General features: G+C 36.2%; 1 protein-coding gene across 1 annotated transcript; it reads left to right on the forward strand.

Annotated features, from left to right (window-relative positions):
- The first annotated feature begins 5,988 nt into the window (after positions 1 to 5,988).
- Positions 5,989 to 19,842, forward strand: fam169aa (family with sequence similarity 169 member Aa). The gene is made up of 12 exons (XM_046841842.1): positions 5,989 to 6,135; positions 10,682 to 10,817; positions 11,056 to 11,155; positions 11,241 to 11,326; positions 11,423 to 11,594; positions 11,976 to 12,155; positions 12,250 to 12,372; positions 12,447 to 12,544; positions 12,663 to 12,693; positions 12,986 to 13,085; positions 13,205 to 13,283; positions 14,011 to 19,842. The coding sequence occupies exons 2-12, from the start codon at positions 10,683 to 10,685 to the stop codon at positions 19,021 to 19,023; spliced, it is 6,117 nt and encodes a 2,038-aa protein (XP_046697798.1). The 5' UTR covers positions 5,989 to 6,135; position 10,682; the 3' UTR covers positions 19,024 to 19,842.
- Positions 19,843 to 21,545: the final 1,703 nt, after the last annotated feature.

Here is a 21,545-nt window from a genome sequence, read left to right on the forward strand (position 1 = left end):
CAGTTGGATGGGTAATTAATGAATATTTTTTGAACTGCATCATAAATAAATAAAACCAGGTGGGCAGGGTTTCGTTCAATAAGTAATAATAAAGATTACATGTCCAAAGTCTTGTTGTCATTGTGTCTGAGTGGTGACAGGTCATGGCAGAGAGCAATAGTTGGGGCAGAGTGATATAAACTGAAGAACTGGCTGTTATATGAGCTTGTGGCTTCCTGCCCTCCCTGGGAGAAGTTGAGGCAAAGCAGGGAGTGCCATATGTTGGACTGGGCAACAGAAAATGCGAAAATATTAATGGTAGAGTATTTCTAATCAGGAGCCACCTTCTGGTATAAAATGGTGCAGCAGATGAATATTTGTTTCAACGAATATGTTAAGCTGTGCTCAGGAGGAGGACTTTCTGTGTGGGAGAATACATATTCCCTTTGTGATCAAACTCTTGATGTCACCCAAATGAGGTTGGGTTCCCCTTTTGAGTCTGGTTCCTCCCAAGGTTTCTTCCTCATAACATCTAAGGGAGTTTTTCCTTGCCACAGTCGCCATGGCTGCTTATCAGGGATAAATGCACACCATTCACCTTCACTGTTGATTTCTGTAAAGCTGCTTTGAGACAATGTCTGTTGTGAAAAGCGCTATAGAAATAAACTTGACTTGACTTGATTTGACATACAGTGCAGAAGTTACAGTCAAGAAATGAAACACTCTTTAGGGCATTTTTTCAATTAAACATATATATTTACATACCAAACTTTTTATATGATAAACATAATTTAAAAGTATGAAAGTAATTTTTCTTAATTTATGCATCTTTATCTACTATCAGAAAAAGGGTGGAAACAGTACATGTCCTTCTTGCACCATTAAAGGTATATCTTCTGTACCTTTCGCATGTATCTACAAATCTATGTGTTCTTTTCCAAATCATTGCTTCAATGCTGGAAGCACACAGTTGAAGTGTAGAAACATGAGTGTCCTGCACAGAGCCTTGACATCAACCCCACTGAACACCTTTGAGCTTAACTGGAACTCTGACTGCACCCCAGACCTCCTCACCCAGCAGCAGTGGTAACCTCACTAATGTTCTTGTGGCTGAATAAATACATATTCCCACAGGTATGCTTGTGGAAAGCCTTCCCAGAGTAGAGGAGGTTATAATAACAGCAAATGTGGAAAAGAATGTAGGAAGAATGTATCTTTTTTTCTTTTCTTTAGGATTTTTTTTTATTTTAAGTAATTATTTAAATATTAAATACTCCTTTATTTGTATGTTTGTTGGAAGATCACATTAAAGATGTTACAAGTCTGACATTTACATCGTTTGTATTTCTGTCTTTATATTTTTTTAAAGGGTGTGTAGACTCTTTAAACTTTTTATATAATATTTAATATATAATATACTGTATATACCCTGACCAGGCATTATAACATTATGAGCTGAAGTGAATAACACTGATTATCTCTTCATCATGGCACCTGTTAGTGGGTGTAATTTATTAGGCAGCAGGCAGTCATTTTGTCCTCTAAGTTGTTAGAAGCAGAAAAAATGGGCAAGCATAAGGATGTGAGCGAGTTTGACAATGGACCAAATTGTGATGGCTAGACGATTGGGTCAGAGCATCTCCAAAACTGCAGCTCTTGTGGTGTGTTCCCGGCCAAAAAGTGGTCCAGTGGTGAACCGGTGACAGGGTCATAAGCAGCCGAGGCTCATTGATGCACGTGGGGTCAATTATAAAAAAATGACATTAAATGAAAAGGTATTAATAGTATATGCTTACACTTTATAAAAATACACTATAATTATATTTATATTATTATTTATTTATATTATATATTTATACTTCATACATGTAACTTATAAATATACTACATGATATAAAAGAACGGAGCATATAAAATTATATTATATGATATATTTACCACATTTTTTACATTTCTGTCTAAGCTATCTAGAGATTTCTTATTACTCACGTCTCATTCTAAAATAAATATTTGTTCAATAACATTGCTCAAAGACAAACATTATTGGGGATGTTGACAAAACAATGGCTCCCTCATGTGGTCAAATAGTATACTAGCACAATGTTATTGCTACTTTATATATTCTGTAACAGCAGCTCTATCAGTATTTCCAGTTAATGTGCCTTTCTACTGTTATTGTTTTTTTGTAATATCTTATTGGACCTCTGTTGCAGATGCAATATTAGTACAATTAAGCAATATTAATATTGCACAAGCAAAAGAGCAGTTATATAGTTGTGCACAGCTGATATTTTATCAGTGTGACATTGCTTTTGTTTCTATTAAAAAGGAATTAATATTGAGTAACTGACACTTCAGACACAATATTGGCAAATAGTTCTGCTTGATTAGAGAGTTGTGTGTCTAGGCACACCAAAGGTCATTCTCAAGAGACGGATTCCATTAAGAGACTATCTGGAAGCCTGGAAACCCCTGCCGGATGTGTCTCAGTGGGTCCTGCCTACTGTAGAGCGAGGTTATACGATTCAGTATGGGTCTCCTCCGCCCCGGTTCAATAGGGTGTGTCCCATTCTGGTGGGGCCCATGCAGGCTCTGGTTATAGAACAAGAAGTAGAAACTCTCTTGAGCATGCAGGCCATCAAGGTGGTCCCTCCATTTGACAGAAAGTCTAGGTTCTACACCCGGTACTTAATAGTTGCCAAGAAGGAGTGGGATGTGTCCCATTTTAGATCTACATCGGCTGAAACGCTCTATAATAAAACTCAGGTTCGAGATGTTTCCCGTGAAACAGGTTGTGTCCCAAATCAGGTCCGAGGACTGAAGGACGTGTATTTTCATGTATCCATCCAGGAAAACACAGGACGTTCCTAAGGTTTGCGTTTAGGTCCGAAGCTTACCAATATTGGGTCCTTCTGTTCGGCCTTGCACTCTCATTTTTGATAATACAGTCAGATTGTACTTACAGTATAAAGACAGTGTCCCCACAGTGAAAAACTTTGTTTCTATCTGCGTCAATTACAATGATAATTCAAACTGCTTTACATAAATAAAGTAAAACTATCATAAAACAAATTATCACAACAATAAAACACCTGACTCGTGTGTGTAGAGAAGGTGAGATGAACCGCACACCTGACTCGTGTGTGTAGAGAAGGTGAGATGAACCGCACACCTGACTCGTGTGTGTAGAGAAGGTGAGATGAACTGCACACCTGACTCATGTGCGTAGAGAAGGTGAGATGAACTGGGAACGCAGGCAGTGGGTCAGACCACTGTGAGGAAGGGGAGGGGGAACTCAACTGTTTCTAAATGCATTTTTGCGTTTTTTTTCCCTACTTACACAATTATTTTAGGTAAACATACATATATTTTTTTATATAATAGAGAATACATATAATGGAGAGTGCGATTTAAAAAAAATCGCCCCCGTCCCCCCCCGGGATTTACACCCATGCCTGCACTAGTCGAGTGGAGTGGAGTCGATGGAGTCTTTCTGAGGGGGCACAGCACTTAGCCACTAGTCTTTCGGCCGAGGTTGTAGAGACCATTCCCTAATCCGGAGCTCCCTGCACGAGGAGGTTGAATGGTGCGGAGGTCACCAGTTAGACCCAGATAACTGCCCAGTTGGCCCAGTGCTGAAATTTCTTTGGGGAACAGTTTGCCAAAGGGTTGTCTTCTTCTACCCTAAAGGCTTACGTGTCCACTATTGCAGTTTATTATACTCCGCTTGCCGAGCAGTTGCTATTAAAATACCCATTAGTGACACGTTTCCTCCACGGTACTGCAGGCTGAGGCCTCATGTGTGACCCAGAGTGCCTGTGTGGAGACCTGACCATTGTTCTGGAGGCCTTGTCTAAGCCTCCCTCCCTTTTGCTACTTTTTAAAAGGTAGTGATGGGTGAGAATGGCCAAGGCCTGGACTGAGTCACCTGTGATGACTTCATGTTAGGAGATTAAAAACAGGCAAGGACCTAATTATTTTTGACACATTTTTATTTAAAACAGAGATGAATGAGAGCAGGTGTTAAGTGAAATCATGAGGTGTATTAGTGTTATAACCTTATGAGTAAGTGGTCATGGACAGGCCAAGACCTAAATAATGACTGAGTCACGTTTTTTTGTTGGGAAACACTTTTATATTTTTTATTAAAAATAAGAGACGATGGGAACTGACACCATTATGCCATTGGACTTGAAAAGTATCTAATTATTAAAAAAGAATTGGGAGGATGAAATAAGAGATGGCCAATAAAAAATAATGAGTCGTATCAAGATTGCAGAGAAGAGTATAAAAAAGCTGTACATTTACTGTTTTATGGGGCATTTCCATAGAACCGCCTGACTTTGTTTCTGCTGATTTTGTTTCTGCTGACTCATTGACATCACAAACCTGTATTCTACACTTTTTTGTTGCTTCTGTTTCCAATTAAATACTTCCAACCAGAGTTGTGAGCCTGTATGACACACATTGTGTCATCAGCTTTCAATGTTTCCAGCCTGCCTTAGCCTGTTTTGATCCAACGTCCCAATAATGACATCACCGATTGGCAACCATATATAGAGAGGAAGTGGTGAAGATAGGAAGAGGGTATTTGAAGTGGTGTTTGTGTTGTCTGTCTTCTCAAAATATTAGATAAAAAATATTTTGTTTATTATTTTGGCCCTGGCTCACCCTGAAGTTGTGTATACTGTACATTTGCCTATTTTACAGTACACCACCACCTTTTTTATTTTTTATTATTAATACCTTTATGATAGTACAGTCAAGATTCTTATCAGCCCATTTGGCAAACAATACATGGATTTATTCACACACAACTCGTGATTAATCACAACTTAATCACACTTTTTTTTTGTTTCAAATGTACTTTATGTAGTTTTTAATCTACATGGGCATGGACAAGTAGGGATGCTTTATGCAAATGTATGTTCATTATTAGTGAAACTATACTCAACATAAATTATGAAGACAAAATATTTTTGTAAATGTATTAAAGTAGTTATGGTGGGGTTTTAAATTACGTAAATTATCAGGACACCAAACGAAACTTTTGCTATGTTTTCGAACGGACAGTTTTAATTGCCGGATGTGCGCATCATGGCGGATTTCCGTGTTTGGTTTGAACAAATGTTAAGTGATTAAATGTTTTTTTTTCGGTGGAGTTTATTATAATTTTTTTTATATCTGATTTAAAAAGTTGTGAATAAATGTGTGCTGCATTGAAGGTTGTAATTTTGCCTCTTTCATAGTTATATATATATTTAATTAATTGATTAATTAAACGATCAAACAAAAATGCGAGCTGCATTAATCGCACGTTAATAAAAAATAGTGACTTTAAAATGATGCCGTAATTTTGACAGCCCTAATAAATATATATATTTTTAAATAGAGTTTATAACCTTGTGCATAATGAATCATTAAAAACTATTTAGCTGGTTATGCAGATCTTACTCTAAATGCTTTGAAGTTATTGGATCTTTTGCCCTTTTCCCTCTGACAGGTGCTATAATGCCATCAATCATGTCCACACATATATGTGTGTCTCTGAAGCTGTGATATGTGGTATGTGTTGCAATTTTAGAGATGATTGCATGAAGTTTCTTTGACAGTGAAAACCTGGGGTTTGTCAGTGCCAAAGCCATTTGCTCCCTAACAGATTGTCAGATATAAAAGTTTGTGATCCATTATCCAAGCCAGTGATTTTGCACATTCCAAGAAACCACAGTGAATATTCAAGAGCTCAGGTGGGGTGTTAGGGGTAAACTGAAGAACCTAGATGAAACTAAATGTTGTGTTAGAAAGTGTCCTATTTCGGTGTGAATACGTTTCCTAAGCTGAAACTTTGGTTAGTTATTAGTCACTCTTTTCTCAGACAGCTCTCTGGTCAGGTAGGACATGTAGCCTACTCCAAATTTAGATCGAAGCCTATGAAGCGTTTCAGCACCGTTGTGGGTTATACAACAGGCTTTCCAGTGCGCGCTCTCGTTTTCTCCAGTTGTCTCGGCGGGACCGCGCACTGAAGCCCGAGGGGGGCGTGCACCGCTTGTCCCAGCCATTTTTATTTTATTTTGCACACTCAGCTCCAACGCAATACTTTTGTCAGTGCTATACCGGGGCACTAAGATCACGGGAGATCCTTTTTCCATATCCCAGGTGAGTGATTGTTTTTTTTTTGCTTTGACTAATCGTGCGCGTGCATTCAGCCCGTCATTTTTCCCGTCTAATCAGAAAAAGGGTTGTGACGCAACATGTCAGGAAAGCATCGGCGCTCCGGACCTGTTTGTTGCGCACACCTGGACTGCTCACCTGGGCCGCTTTATACACATCCAATAATGTTATTTTACAAACCAGAGGCAAATGTTTTACATATTTAATTGCATGCAGTGAGCAGCAGGAAAACTCAGACTTCTAAAAGTCGTGCAGTTTCTCACTAATGGCAAAACTAGTGGAAACCTGTTCTCTTTGCACTGGTAACAGACATTTAAATATCATGCAGCAGTGACGTTCTAGCGCATGCATGGTGATCCTAATGGACAATTGCACTAATAATGACTTGGTGCACTAAAACAGAATGGTGTATTTGTTTTGGAGGCAGAAAACTGTGCAGGTTTAAATGACAATTTCAGCTCATATATGTTGAGCATTTTTGGTCATTTTAGCATCTTTTGAGCTTGGAACTGATTCCCAAACTAAACTTCATGAAACGTAATGAAGTTGTGTTTATGCTGGATTGGTGAAGTTTTTATTTTTTTGTAAAACAAGATTGCCTACAGCTCTGCAATAAAAACGCACGCACGCGCACACACCTCTTTGCCTTTGTTTATGAGAATGGCTGCTCTGTAACTGCGCATTTTGTTAACCCTTGATGCGTAAAACGTTTCTCTTTTCCATGTAATGCACGTATTATTATTATTTTTTTTAAGTTTGTTAAAAGTTTAGTGTTGCTTTGTTTTTTGTTTTTTTTGTCACCTTCCTTTGTGTGTAAACATGTTACTTAATACAAAAAAAAAAAAAAAATGCTCCATATGTCCAGAAGTGCTAAAGATCTGAGTTCTTGTAACATGTGTGCATGTGAACCCTTATGCAATCCAATAGATCGAATCTCAGTATCATAAAATAAAAATGGTGCACACAGATGTTTGCCTAATCAGAGTGTCTGATTTAGTACTTTAATACAAAATGATGTAAGTTGGAAACATTCTAAGGTTAAAATGACTCGTGATTATTGGCTACAAAAACTTACTGAAGTCCATGTGAAGCTGATATTACCTTAGGGGATGGTCTTTTTTGTTGTGATCTGAAAGGTACAGTGTGTTCTTTTACAAATACTCACATCTTGACAATCACATCTGCTTCAGAATATAAAAAAATAAAGCTACACTGGGCATTGTGCTGCTGCTGAGGAAATATTTCAGAGTGACTCTTTTATGAATTCGCATGAATTTGCATGTTTGCTGAGCAGAGTTGAGCTTGGTATGAAAGTGCGTCAGTGTTGGAGAAAGCGTGTGTATTGAGCTGTGCTGCTGTTCTGAAGGGAGTGTATGGAATCTGGTTTTCGGTTAATCACATTCTCACACATGAGCTTTCTTTTTGTGTTTCACTGCTAATTTACTTTGACAGGGGAGCCATTGACTGGAGATGCATACACACGAACATGCACACGCACTCTGAGACTTGTACTTCACAGGAACACCCTCCTTGACTTTGCCTCTTTACTGTGGTGTTTCTTTGTTGTGAAGTATTTGTGCTAGCTTTTCACATGTTTGTTCTTGAAAACTGTAGTTGTTCCAACCTGTGGGACAGATGTCAAATAAATTCACCCTGTCAAATATGACATAGACTTGAAACATATCTCATGAGCACTGACTACACACTTGCCAAACCAGAGAAGGGTGGGGTTAAGGGGCTACCAGCAGGAGCTGAAAGTCTTGGTTATATTTGTTTGTGTGTATGTGTGTGTGTCTTGCTGTGTATCTTGTAATAAAGCACAAATACAGTTCTATGATTCTAGACCAAACAGTGGCATTGCAGGGTTATACTGTATGTATTTCACACATGCTACGCATATCTGTCTGTCTGATAGTAGTAGATGTACTGAAGTTTGAAGGGAAAGTGATCTGCTGTTTGGGCATGTTTAAGTATTTTCTCTTAAAAAATTTTTGTTGTGAAATAACTGCTGAAGGCTGTCAGTGTCAGGTGGTAAGTAAATATTAATAGTCGTATTGGTTTATTTTGTAACAAATACACATATAACAGTAGGTCAGGTTTAGAAATGGTGATTTCTTTAATGCATTTATACAAAAATAATGTGTTGATTGTTGTTAAGAGGGCTGGTATAAAAGTGGTAGCAGGGTTTAGTGCCACCTGTCCTTTAACGATCAATAGAAATCAGTATAAGGTTTCATTTCTGGGTTCCTCATCAGAATTTTTACAGAACCCAGTGTAACAGTACCATCCATGGAAATAAGCAAATAATCTAGACTGTTATAAAAAAAGGGACACTGAGACTGATTTCTTTCTGAGTTAGACTGTAAGTTGATGCAGGCCTTGTTTTTCAGCCTATGTTTCAGCCATGTGTGTGTGTGTGTGTGTGTTTGTGTGTGTGTGTGTGTCACTTGCCCCACCATATTCTTATCACAGCACTGATGAGACTTTATTATATGCATTGCTTAACTCTAACAGTATTAATATTGAAATACTGATACACACCGTCCCATCCAAAATTATTGCAATAGCAAGATAAATATTGGATATTTGGGTTTGAAATCAAAAGAGGAATATGAGATGATATGACAGAATTCTAGCTTTTGTTTTCTGATATTTACACTAAATATGATAAAGAAAGTAGAACACTGTATGCTTGGTTTTAATGACTAAACTATATTTGATGTTAAAATAGGATAAACCAACCTGAAAACAAGCTGTTTTGAAGCAGAGAAAAGAGGGAAAACTGTTCAAAACTATAAAGCAGACATAGGGTATTGCTAATAGGCTAATTTGGAATGTCCTTAAAAAAGTCCTTTTACACAGGGAAGAGTTGACAGTATCTCAATTCCCTACTCAAAGAACTGAAATAGAAATAAATCACACAATTCTGGAACAAAAAAAATACCTCAACTAAATGATGAAAAGATTGAAGGTGTGGAAAAGAAAGGATCTGCTTATGATCCAAAACATACAAGTTCATCTGCTCAACATACTGATGTCATGACTAAGGCTTGCAGGACTGCTTTTGGAACAGGCTGAGTAATCATTGTATTGTATCCTTTCATGATGTAACCGTGATGGTTACAACAAAACTAATTCAGAAGGCTGCTGAAACATTGTGCCTGCCAGTGTACAGAGAAATGCAACAGGCAATGATCCAAAACACACTACTAACACAACAAAGGACTTCGTTAGTCCTACACTGGGCATGTAGGTCATCAGACTTTAGTTAAATTGAGCATTTCAGCTTCAAAGAGGGAACTAAATTGGATAACCCTTAAAACAAACAACTATATGAAGCTCCAGTACAGGTTTATCTGTGCAAATGTATGATGTCAATGTGTTGCTTCAAAAAAAAAAAAAAAAACTGCTGACAAAATAGAACCCTTTAAAAAAATCTTCCTAACACATTTTGACTTATTTGTGGAGGTGAAATGCACCAGCTGGTTCTCCTAGTCCACTTGTGCATGCATCAAGTCACAAACAGAGATAAATGGATCATTCTAATTACTTTTTAATTTGTTTTGGTAAAAAAAAAAAAAAAAAAAAAAAACATTAGCAGCATATATGGATAAATACATATTTGTATAGGTTATATTCGTGTTATAACATACAGTTTGTCAGAAATCACTGTCAAAAAAGACAAAATTTGTGGGTGTATTTTCATTCCATGAAAATATGCAAACCAGAAAAGACCCTCAGGCTAACAATATCCACTATCGATTTTCTAATTATGATGCTGCTACTTTTTTAGTTTTGTTGTACTCAGTACTCTTCCAGAATAGCATCATAAAGCCCTAATTATTATTTTCAAAACAGAAAACATTTTTCAGCCAAATTCCTTTTACTCTTTATTCCCTCTGAAGCCCTGGAGCCAAGCATAAACTTATACTTACATTCCTCAGTCTTTTAAGTGTGTAACTTTTTTTTTTTTTTTTTTTTTACTAGTTTCATTGTAGACACTGGTAATATTAATTAATTAAAAGAAAAAAAAAGATTTTGAATAGTTTAAATGATTTAGTCTTCTAATATATTTGATTTTAGTTAATAGACTTGACACTTGAATATATTAAATCAAGTCACAAAAACACCATGCAATGTTATGGTAACGCTTGTTAATCAGTGTAGAGTTTTCTACCAATAACACTGGTTATTTTAGCATTGATTCAAAGAGATGTAGTAGCTTAGTGATTAAGATGTTGAATTTATAACCAGAACATTGTGAGGTCAAATTACTAGACATCATGCTGCCAATGCTTGAGCAAGGCCCTTAACTCTGATGTGCTTTGTTGTAAAAAATGAGAAAACACGTATAAATGTTATTCGCTTTGGATATTGGCATCCGCCAAATTCCATAAATGTAGAGTTGTTACACTAGTTTCTGAACGAACAATCTAAATTGATTATTGGATATTGGATAAACTGCCTTCCAATTATGGCAACAACTCAAAGTTATTAGGAATATTTACTTTGAAGGATGTTTCTCCCTCAGGATGGAGTACCCCGTGGATGTATTGACCAGTGTGGATCCTGAATCCCTGGAGCACTCGGCGAAAGACTACATGTCTAAACTTCTCCACAGAAATCCAGAAAAACCTGAGTACCTCAGTATACCTGGATCAAAGAAAGTAAGAGTAGTCTGTTGTTTTTTTAAATGTCTGGAATGTCTAGGTTTATTACTGGGTAAAGCTATTAATAAAGAGTTATACAAAGTGAATAATTATTATAATCTGCATTTGTATGTAATCTGTCCTACATTGTTTCGCAAGTAAAGTGGTAATTCAGTATAGAATGATGTATAAAAATGTCTAAAGATGTCTAATCTTAATGATTATAAATTATTTAGCTTTTTATGTCATGCTATAGATAGAGATTGGCCTCTGTAATGTGGGTTTTGTCCCCCTCCATGGAGCTAACATTATATACAAGGTCCTTGCACTATTTTTACCTGAAGAAAATTCAAAAGGTAATATGCATTTATTTAATAAAAATGTTAATATTTAAATTGATGAATTATTGATAACACTAACAATGCACTGTCCTCTGCTTAGCTGTGGGACTCTATTTACTGAATCATTGGTGGTCTGCTGAAGATATTCTTAAAACAGCAGACCCCACACGAACAGGACTCCTCAAGGTTACTGCCATTTTCTGCCATTACAATATCATCAACAACCTTTTACTGAATTACTCAAAATGAGGGTGAATATTGAGAGAACATTTCTGTCTTCAGGTAAAAACGACTGGAGAGAGGATAGTCCTGTATGTGCTTAACAGGATTATACACAGAACAAAAGAGAGGGCTGATTGCGATGTGAAATTTCTTTGTCATGAGAAAGACGAATTTGCTAAAATCCTCTGGAAAAATGGCGAGGCGGTGGGCTTTTACTCCGTCAAACCTGAAGGTACAACATGTCTATTTGCCTAAGTTGTTCTTCCAGTTTAGATAATAGTTTAAAAGTTAAAATGTTTGAATGAAAAAACATGCTTCGAAGGTTATAAAAACAGTTGAGTTAAATTGATCAGCTCTTTTAGAGACTTGTTTGGGCAGTTTCTGATATCTTTTTGAGCATCTTTCAATCTGAGGCTTCCAAACTTTTTACACTCAGGCAGAATGAAATGCAGAGTTCTAAATAACAAGTGTCCTTTTTTAGACTTAAAGTAATGTGTAAATGTGACTGTATTGTGCAGTGAAAACCAGTGTTAGAATTAGTTAGGACCAACCATTTAATATCTAAATCAACCACAGAATTATTTTACCATTTCTCTTTTTGTTCCAATTATAGGCACAATATGCAGTCACTATCTGACCAAGTGTTATGACCTTCCTATCATGGACACCATATTCGTCCGGAAATGTCACAGAAGCAATGGCTATGGTCTCCAAATGCTGGAGGATTTTGTTTGGAGCTTCAAAAACGATTGCATAGGTTTGCAGCGTCCACTGTCACCAGCCATGTACAAAGGTATTGCTAATAATGTCATCCTGTAGCTTGTCTGTGTTTTTTTATATATATCTTATATATTCATCACACATGCTAAATGTCTAAATTGTTACAGTTTGTGAAAAATATCTGAACCTTCATCCACAAGACACAAAGTTGCTGTGGGAAACAAATGGTACAGGATGCAGTTTTCAGAGAAGTCAAATAGCAAGAAAACTGCAAGCAATGGACCTAAATAGTAAGCAGTTAATTACATTTCTTAGGTATAAAAACTAGTGCATTGTCAGTTTAATTATGTTAATATCTTGATAGAGAGTCATGAGTTTATTGGGGATGAAGAAGATGATAATTTCCAGATGGAAGTTGGTATTACTCAAGTAGAGGGGACTATGCATTACACAGAGGATGTGGTATGTAACTCATTAACTCTTAATATTTAGAGATATTAATATGGTGATTCTTATAATATTGGATAATTTTACACAATTACTTACACAGTTTTAACAATTATTACCTCTACATTTTTAGGAGGAGGTTGTCCAGGTTAAAAAAAGAAAAGGCAAGTATTCTACAGAAAGAAAATTCCATGGAAGTTGCTGTTTTTATTTCTTGTTAGCTTATTACTGTGCTTAATAAAAATCTAGAACAATGTTTGTTATATGAGCGGTAAAAGTCTAATTGATGCAAAATCTGTTACAACATTTTTTTTTAGTAGGCAAATGTGTGTGTACACCTACTGTCAAGTAGTATGTCAACAGCTCAAGTGTCAAAAATGTGAAACACTCTAACGGTCAATTAAGAAATTTATTTTGTTTTTATGGCCTTATCTTTTTTTGTCATGGTAATTACAGTGGTGCATGACACAGCTGTTACTACCTACTGCAGAAGCTGCATTCTAAAGCATAAAAAACCTGGAACAGACACAGAAGTGACAATTGAGAAAACCAACAGGTTATTCGAACTATTTTACACAATTAATCCACCATTAATGTTTATTATCTAAGTCTTATAGCAGCTTAATTAGAAAGCCTTAATTGAATTGTGGATATCTTTAAATGTGCGTTATGCAGGGTTGAAGACATTGAGCCTGATGTTCATTGTGCGGAAGATGACTTGGTGCATGAGGATGGCGAACGTTTCTTAAGAAAGGTATGCATGAGTGTTTTTTTTTGTTTTACTTGGTATCCTGCAGCCTTAATTATCAAATAAATGCATTGACAAAGTCTGAAATTTGTGTCTGCCAATATGCCATTTATCATACATCAATGCTTCAAATTGCCATTTATGGTAAACAACTTCACTCTGAAAGGGTGGTTTTCTGGCTGTGTGTGTGTGTGTGTGTGTGTGTGTGTGTGTGTGTGTGAAATCCTTTGCCATATATATATAATAATTATAAAAACCAGTAATGGCATGAACACCTCTCATTATTGTTGCTTTTTCCTCTGTTGTGTTTGGAAATGTAATTTATTGCAGCGTGAGCAATAAGACCTATCATTACTCATCCAATAAATTGTTGAGAAATGCCAAACCTGTCTCCAGTTTCTTGCTGAAGTGTCTAAAAACCCTACGGTAAAAAGTGGTGTAGCTTTCTGAGCATCATAGTTAGTAATTTCTCTGTCAGTTTCACTGAGTTGATTGACAATTAGAACAATTGTCACTTCTAATTATTACCTTACATGCGTTTTCACCGTATTATACACGTGATCATGCGTGCGTCTTAATATACACACATTCTCACACATGAAAAACCTGATCAATCACATTCTGTTTATAGAAAAGTAAAACGGTGCAGTGTTCATGAATGCATGACCGACAGATGATACTCTGGATTTTAACGTGCTACATAAGTAATAATGGCATTGTTTTTGTTTTGTAGGACACAGTGGAGACAGTATTACATGATGTGACCACCATATCAGAGATTTCTCGTCTTCACTGTGAAGAACAAAACATATTGCCCTGTGAGCCTTCCTCTCATTCAGAAACTAAAACAGAGCAGATGATCAAAATACCTCCTTTTATGGAAATCCGAAACAATAAGGATGCACAAATGGTAGAAACAGTTCAGTCACAACAAGATCAAACACCACCAGCAGAATATTCAAACAAGAATGACACAGAAGAAGCAGGAAAAATATCAGTGGTTGAAAATATTGTTGATGAGACAGTAGAAATAGAAGTGGAAAAAAGGGAAGCTGGAGCACTAGTAGTGTCTTTGGTAGAAAAAGCGAAGAACACAGTTGAAGAGTCTGGCATAGTTCAGGAATGTTCGTGGAAAAAAATTCAGGAAACTGAAGACCTAGAACCAAGTCCTGATAACAAAGAGGAGAAAGTTAGTACTTTGATGCAACAAGAGGAAAACAAAACCACGGCATACCGCTTAGGCTCAAAAGGAAAACATGACAAGCGAAGATCAAACTACGAAACTTCATTAAGGAGCTCTAGAAGACTCGATGATCAGGCTGCAAAAAGTGAACTGGTAGAAAGCATTTCCAGAAGTACATCTAAAAAAGCACTTGCAGCCACTTCTAAACATGTGTACACAAGAAAAACCCAATCTATAAAACAACCAGAGGAAAGCAAACAAGTACAAGGTAAGCCCAAATATCAAGGATTAAAACAGACAGAATCTCCTGAAAAAGAGCGGGTCATGGAAAAAGCTGAAAATGAGAATGTGGAAGGGAAAATTGAGACAATAAACATCACCACTGAAGTTTACAGTGAAAATTCGATTGTGACTCTTAGAAAAAAAGAAATGAATAATGAAAATAGCAGTTTAGATCAACAACCAACTGATGATCAAGACCTCATGGAAGTGGAGAAGGACAGGGCAGATAAAAATAAGATGGATGAGAAGTTAAGGAATAAAGAACAAGAAAAAGAGACAGCATCAGCAGAGGAAGTTACCAAGACATCCATGGATGGTGAGGAAATAGGACTCGTTGATGTTAATTTTGAAATATCCAAATTAATAATTGATGTAAAAGCACACGAACCATCTGCTTCAGAACACATTGAAGAGCAGGGAGAGGAACCAGCAGTAGAAACTGTGCCAGTAACGGATGGCCACAGCAAAGTAGCAGCTTTGAAATGTCACAAATCTGTTGAGCTTCTTGTGGCAGACAATGAAAATGCGCTGGTGGCTGAGGACAAAACTGAAAATCTAAATATTGATGAATCAGATGTAAGACATGACAAGATTATGGAAAATATTATATCAAAATATGATGACATAGTTTTAGAGCCAAATCTAACAGATGCAAGCAAGATGGCAGAATCTCAAGAAGTCGAACCTTTGAAAGAATCCGAGATTGTAGAAGCAGCTGAGGAGCAAGTTCTAACATTCGTTACAGATGAAACCAAGATAGAGACATTTCAAAAAGAGAAGGCTCTGAAAGAGACTCTGTTAAACTCTGTTCAAGACACACATAATGAGGAAAAAAGAAAACATATAACTGAGTCAGGTGAAGATGATGAAAGGGTGAAATTAGATGTTCAGTCTGAACTGTCCGAAGCAGCAGAGGATAAAACAAGCTTTGAAACTCCATTTAAGAATCCGAGAAGACTCAAGCATCAAGGGGAAAAAAGCGAAGTGACCACAAGAGTTCTCAGGAGTGCTACAAAAGCAGCTAAAGACACTTCTAAAACAAAAGCTGAAAAGCAACAAGTGAAAACAAAACAAACAGTTGATGATTTGGAAGTTGAGCAGATGATGGACGTTCTGGTGTCACACACTGAAACTGCTTTGGAGCAGTCAATAAGCTTCAATGCTGAAATGGAACATGTGAAAGCTATTGAAATGGAGGTTGGACCAAAAACACCAGAACAGTCTGCTGCAGAAAATGTTGAAGAGCAGGAGGAGGAAATGGCCTTAGAAAAGGGGCCATCGGAAGACACAGAAGAAGCCATATTAACATGTGCCACTGATGTGCATTTGGATTTTGACGATGGTTTGACAACCACAGTTGCTGGTGAAGATGCTACGGAAATCTCACAGCCTCAGGTGGAACCCCATAGACCTGAATGCATTGATACAGAATCTCTGGCTAAACATACTGAAAAAGAAACAGATAAAAGGGTGAAAAGTAAGAAAAGTGTTGCACTGAATGATGAAGTCAAAGTTCCAGAGTCAACTATTACTGATGAAGCAGTTCGAAAAGAGGCAGACACTGCTCAAGAAACACCAACCAAGGAACCACAATGTCAACATGTCAATGAGGATGAGGATGAGGCAAGCTCAGTAAGCCCGTTAAGATTCTCTAAAAGGCTGCAGGGTCAAGCTGCAGAAAGTGAAATAAAAATGAGAATTCTCGAGAATTCATCAAGTCTCACAGGCAAAGGTACTCCACAACGTAGACACAAAAAACAAATGAAAACCCTGATGCTACAAGAGGAACCTGAACGATTAGATGAGGCTAAAAATAATGAAATGAACATTATATCAGGGATTAAGGCAGTAGAAGAGCACATGGAGTCAGTTACTGTAAATTTATTTGAACTTTCTGAAACTGTGAAAGAAGTTGAGAACAGAGTACAAAAAGACAAAACATCTACAGAATTGGTGCATGGAGAGCATAGTGAGGATGTAATGGAAACCACTTCACTTTTAACATTCCAAGAAGCTTCCGTTGTGCTTGTGGATGTCAAAAAGGTTCTCCCTAATTTAACAGGTGACTGTAGTCCTGCTCAGGAGGAAATAGGTAACAAGCTTAAAATGAGTGAACAAGCAGCAGATATGCCTGAAAAGGTGAGGGAAGAATTACGAGCTAAAGTTGTAGAGGAAGAGATCATAGAGAAGGAGTTTGTAAATCCCATTATAGAGGAACCTGCAGATATACCGTCCACTCTGCAAGATCTGCAAGATTTTCATAACACTCAAGTGGTAAAAGATCTTATTTATGTTGAAGAATATGAAGAAGAACTGGCTACAAATTTGGCACCAGAAAGACAAACAGGTAGAAATGAGAGTGGCAATGAAACAACACAATCACAGGAAGTAGTACTGCTTACCAAAACTCATTATGCAGATGATGAGAATGCATTGGTTCAGATGGATGTAACAGAATCTGTGACAGAAAAAATAGACAAAGAAAATGAGGAAGCAGTAGAACTGGGTATGAATAACACACTTATTACATCTAACAAACAAGAAAGGGATAATTGTTCAAAAGAAGGTATGAAAGATGTTTTGGAAGAAAAAACTACTTTGGCAGAATTGGATACAAGTAAAACTCTGTCAGACTGTAAAGCGAGTACAACACCTGCCCAAGGTCACAGTGTTGAGGGATGCACTAAAGATATTTTAGTTAGCACAAGCAGAAATCCCAGACGTAGGACTCTACCAGCAAAGCTTACACCGGAAAGAAAGACTAGACCTTTACACAAAGAAACAAGGGTAAATAAAAATACAGAAGAGGAGATTTCAGATGAAGATTTTGAAACTGTATTCACGAGAAATCTCAGACGAAGAACAATAACAGTAACAGCATCACAGAGAAGAAGATCTAAACATATCACAGGCTTACGAGTAGCAGAGTCGGAGATGGGTGGACATGAAATAGTAACAGTGCAAGGCACTGAAGTTGCCAGGCCCACTTCAGAAGAGACACAAGAGACCTATTTAAAATATATAGAAGTACCTGTTATTTCTAAAACAGCAAGGAAAGACCAGCCGCAAGAAAAAACTTTACTTAAAAAGTATGCAGACAAGGTAGATAAGGTGACTGATGTACGAAAAGCTATGAATAAAGCAGCTGTTGATCATGCAGAAGTAGAAACAACAGAAAGAGGAGTTCTATTGGTTGATGCACCAGATAAGAATCGGGAGAAAGCACCTGATAAACCAAATCAAGAACAAGTAAAAAGTACAAACTCTGAACTGGAAAGAGAGCAACATGATGAAGCTCTGCAGGAAATGTTGCTTGAGAAAACATTTGAAAAGGGACTTGGTAAAGGAGTGGAAGAAAAACACTTTGAAGAAAAAAAAGGTAGTAGTATAAACTTGCAGATTACAGAAGCAGTTCCTGATCAGTTAGAAGAAGGTATAGGTTATGAAAGAAGGATGATAAAAAAACGAACAATAACTACCAAAGCTCTCTCTGTAAGGAAATACAAACGACTCTGTGAACAAGATCAAGGTGGAAATGATGGGCAGACAATTGTGTGGGCAAACACTGGAGATTCTGCACCTGTAGAGACAATGGTAATGGAGATGGCTAGTGTGAAGTCACCTGCAGAAAACCAAGCAACGAATCATGGTCAAGAAAAAGAAGATATTAATATTATGGGTGGAGAAGATTCTAAACTAGTTGCGCAAGAAGAAGATCATGGTGAAGATCATGGTGAGGCAAACAGAGAACAACAGTCCTTAACAGAACAGACAGCATGTGAAAACAATGCAAGCAAAGCTGCTAAAGTAGCTTATGAACATAAAAGGATTGTGGCTACCCAAGAAGTACCAGAGCTATATGAGAAGATTGCTGAGAAAATGACAGAAGCCAGTGTAATAGCAGATGAAAATTTCACCTTGGCGCTGGATGAAGAGCTTAACCCTAATGATGCAGAGTGTAGCCAAGTGGTTGAAGAGACCAGAGCTTCATTTCAGGAAAGTGAAAAAGAAATCACAGATGCAGAACAAGACTCTGGAGTGATGACACAACACAACCTTCAAGGCAGGGAATCAGCAAAAGCTTCAGCTAAACAAAAAACAACTAGGAAAAGGAGAAAATTGCTGCAAGATAGTCCAAGTGAAATGGAAAATAAGTCTGAGGCAGAAGAGGTAGAAGAGGTACTTGGGGAAGAGGTAAAGACACCTCAGCAAAAAAGAAAATCCGAAGTTAAGCTAACACCTCGGAGATCCGAACGGCTTTTTAGAACAAAAATAATGTAATAAAAAAATGAATAACAGCAGTTGGTTAGTGGACCATACATTTTTAAGTATAATTTTGATACACAAAATATAGTGTATAGTATATAGTGTATACCATTATTTAGCTTTCTATTTTGTCACTTTTAACTATTCAATTTTGCATATTGTTAGTGATACTTTAATAACTGTTTCTCACAGACAGTGGGCTTTCAAAGTCTAAATTTATACTTTAATATAAATTTCTGAAGAATATCTATATACAAATATTTTACTATATTTTTTTTTATTAATGGGAAATCATGAATGGTGGGTCTGTAGATTTGTGCTTGAACAATATTCAGTGATATATTTCTCTTTCCTGTATTGTCTACACATTTTTTTTAAAACATTTCTTGCATGTTCAATACTTTGGGGACTTCAATGGTGAAATATTCAGCTCTTTTGTAGTTATAGTATAAATATAACCAGATCTGTATTCAAAATATTATCTGGGTCTTGATTCTTTAAAACACAATCATTATAAATGTCCCCTATTCAGTCCTGACTGTAAAAAATACTGCAGGTACATAGTGTAGACATAGACTTTCCACTTGCATTTCTAGCATCTTTGAGCATGCATTGCATTGTTACTAGAACAATTTTACTATTGTAAAACAAAGTTTTATTATCTGTTCTTTATAAACCATTAGCGGAAATATATGTTACTTATTTGACACCTATATACATTGCATCTCTTTTCCTGCACCACTAAACAGTTCCATTATTGTTTTTTTTGCTTTATATGTGCATTTTAATATACTTTTATTTTTCTTGTTTTAATAAAGAATTTTCAATGGTAAATTGTTGTAGTTTTTTATTATCAGGATTGGTATGATTTACAGGTGATTACATTAGTATCCTAATAAGAAACTAAAACATTCGAATCAGTATAATGTATAATTATTATCCAAAAAAGTGTGGATATGCAAAGAAAATAATTTCACTTCCCTACATTACAATTTAAGGCTATTTTAGCTATTTGTATATATACATTTTAAATGGTATATTTATATAAGAACTATGTCTATTAAAAATAGAAATTGTCCAAAGTCCAGCACAAATTGGAGAACAATCTGTTTCACGCAGGTCTCTACATCACATCATATTAAAATATGAATAAATGTTTTTTTAAATGTTGTAACCTAATGAATGTATTCAGGCTGAAAACCACCATAAAGAACACAAGCAGAGAAAAGATGATGATGATTAGGTGATTAAGAATGTCTCTGCTCTCACATTTACATCGCTGATTCCCTCTGTCTCATCCACTTTACCCCATACTTATTGTTGCCTTCTGCCCTGCTTGTTGTTTGTTTCATAATCCAGCCTACGTCTGTGGTGTGTGAGTGCCAGGAAATGATACACCAGTGGTGGATTAAAAAAGCCACAAAATATCAAGAAATATGTTGATGGGCAGTGAAAAGAAAAAACAAAACAAAACCTGAAGTAAAGAGTCTGGTTAGAAAATGTAAGAAGTAGTGTAAAAAATGTAATGAGTGAAAGTAAAAAGTTAAAAAGAAAAATAAATATTGAAGTAAAGTACAGAAAAATCGATTTAAATACAATAACGAAGTATTTGTACTCTGTTACTTCCCACCTCTGATTATATTTATGTTACCCAGATGAAGATGTTTCCCTTTTGAGTCTGGTTCTCCTCAACTTTTCTTCATCATGCCATTTCATGGAGTTTTTCCTTGCCACTTTTGCTACTGGCTCGCTCATTGGGCTAAACTTACAATTACAATGACAACATTATTATATACACATTTAGTTCTTAGGCCAAAACCATGGACTAAACTGTTCGCTAAAACCCTTTACGTAGAGAAAATATATGAAAGTCTTATCATAGATTCTTAATTAATCTGTATTGTCTGTATAGTCTTTATTGTCCTGTATAATCTTGTTTCTAAGATAAATGTATAGTGTTATTTATGACTGCACTTTTGAGAGTTACCAAATTCCTTGTATGTGTCTACACACTTAGCGAATAAACCTGAAGGATATGTGTTCCGATGACTCCATCCTAACTTAAACATATCGCAAGTCAATACATGGCCTAGTCTATATATATATATATATATATATATATATATATATATATATATATATATATATATATATATATATATATATATATTTTTTTTTTTTATCAATGCCAAAAGAACAAGAGATATTACATACTTGTTAAATTTACACTTACTTACAGAGATAAAAAATACAAACAAACAAAAAAATAAAATACAAAGTTTTCAGAGCATTGCATGTTTTCAGTGCTTTTTTCTTTTCTTTTTTTTGTTTCAAGAGATTTACATTCAATTCGAAGTCATTAATAAAATGTTTGAAAAAAAAAAGTTTGGTCTACATTGAGCACACTTTTTCTTATGAAAATGGAATTTTCCTAATAAACAAACAAATAATATATTGTTCACAATTCAAGTTTTCTGATTTTGATTCTGAGCAGTCCCGCGCAAATTGAGACTTTTATTTTCAAGTCGGAAACAGTA

The sequence above is a fragment of the Silurus meridionalis genome, chromosome 27, assembly GCF_014805685.1.
Source record: "Silurus meridionalis isolate SWU-2019-XX chromosome 27, ASM1480568v1, whole genome shotgun sequence".
NCBI classification, from domain to species: Eukaryota; Metazoa; Chordata; class Actinopteri; order Siluriformes; family Siluridae; genus Silurus; species Silurus meridionalis.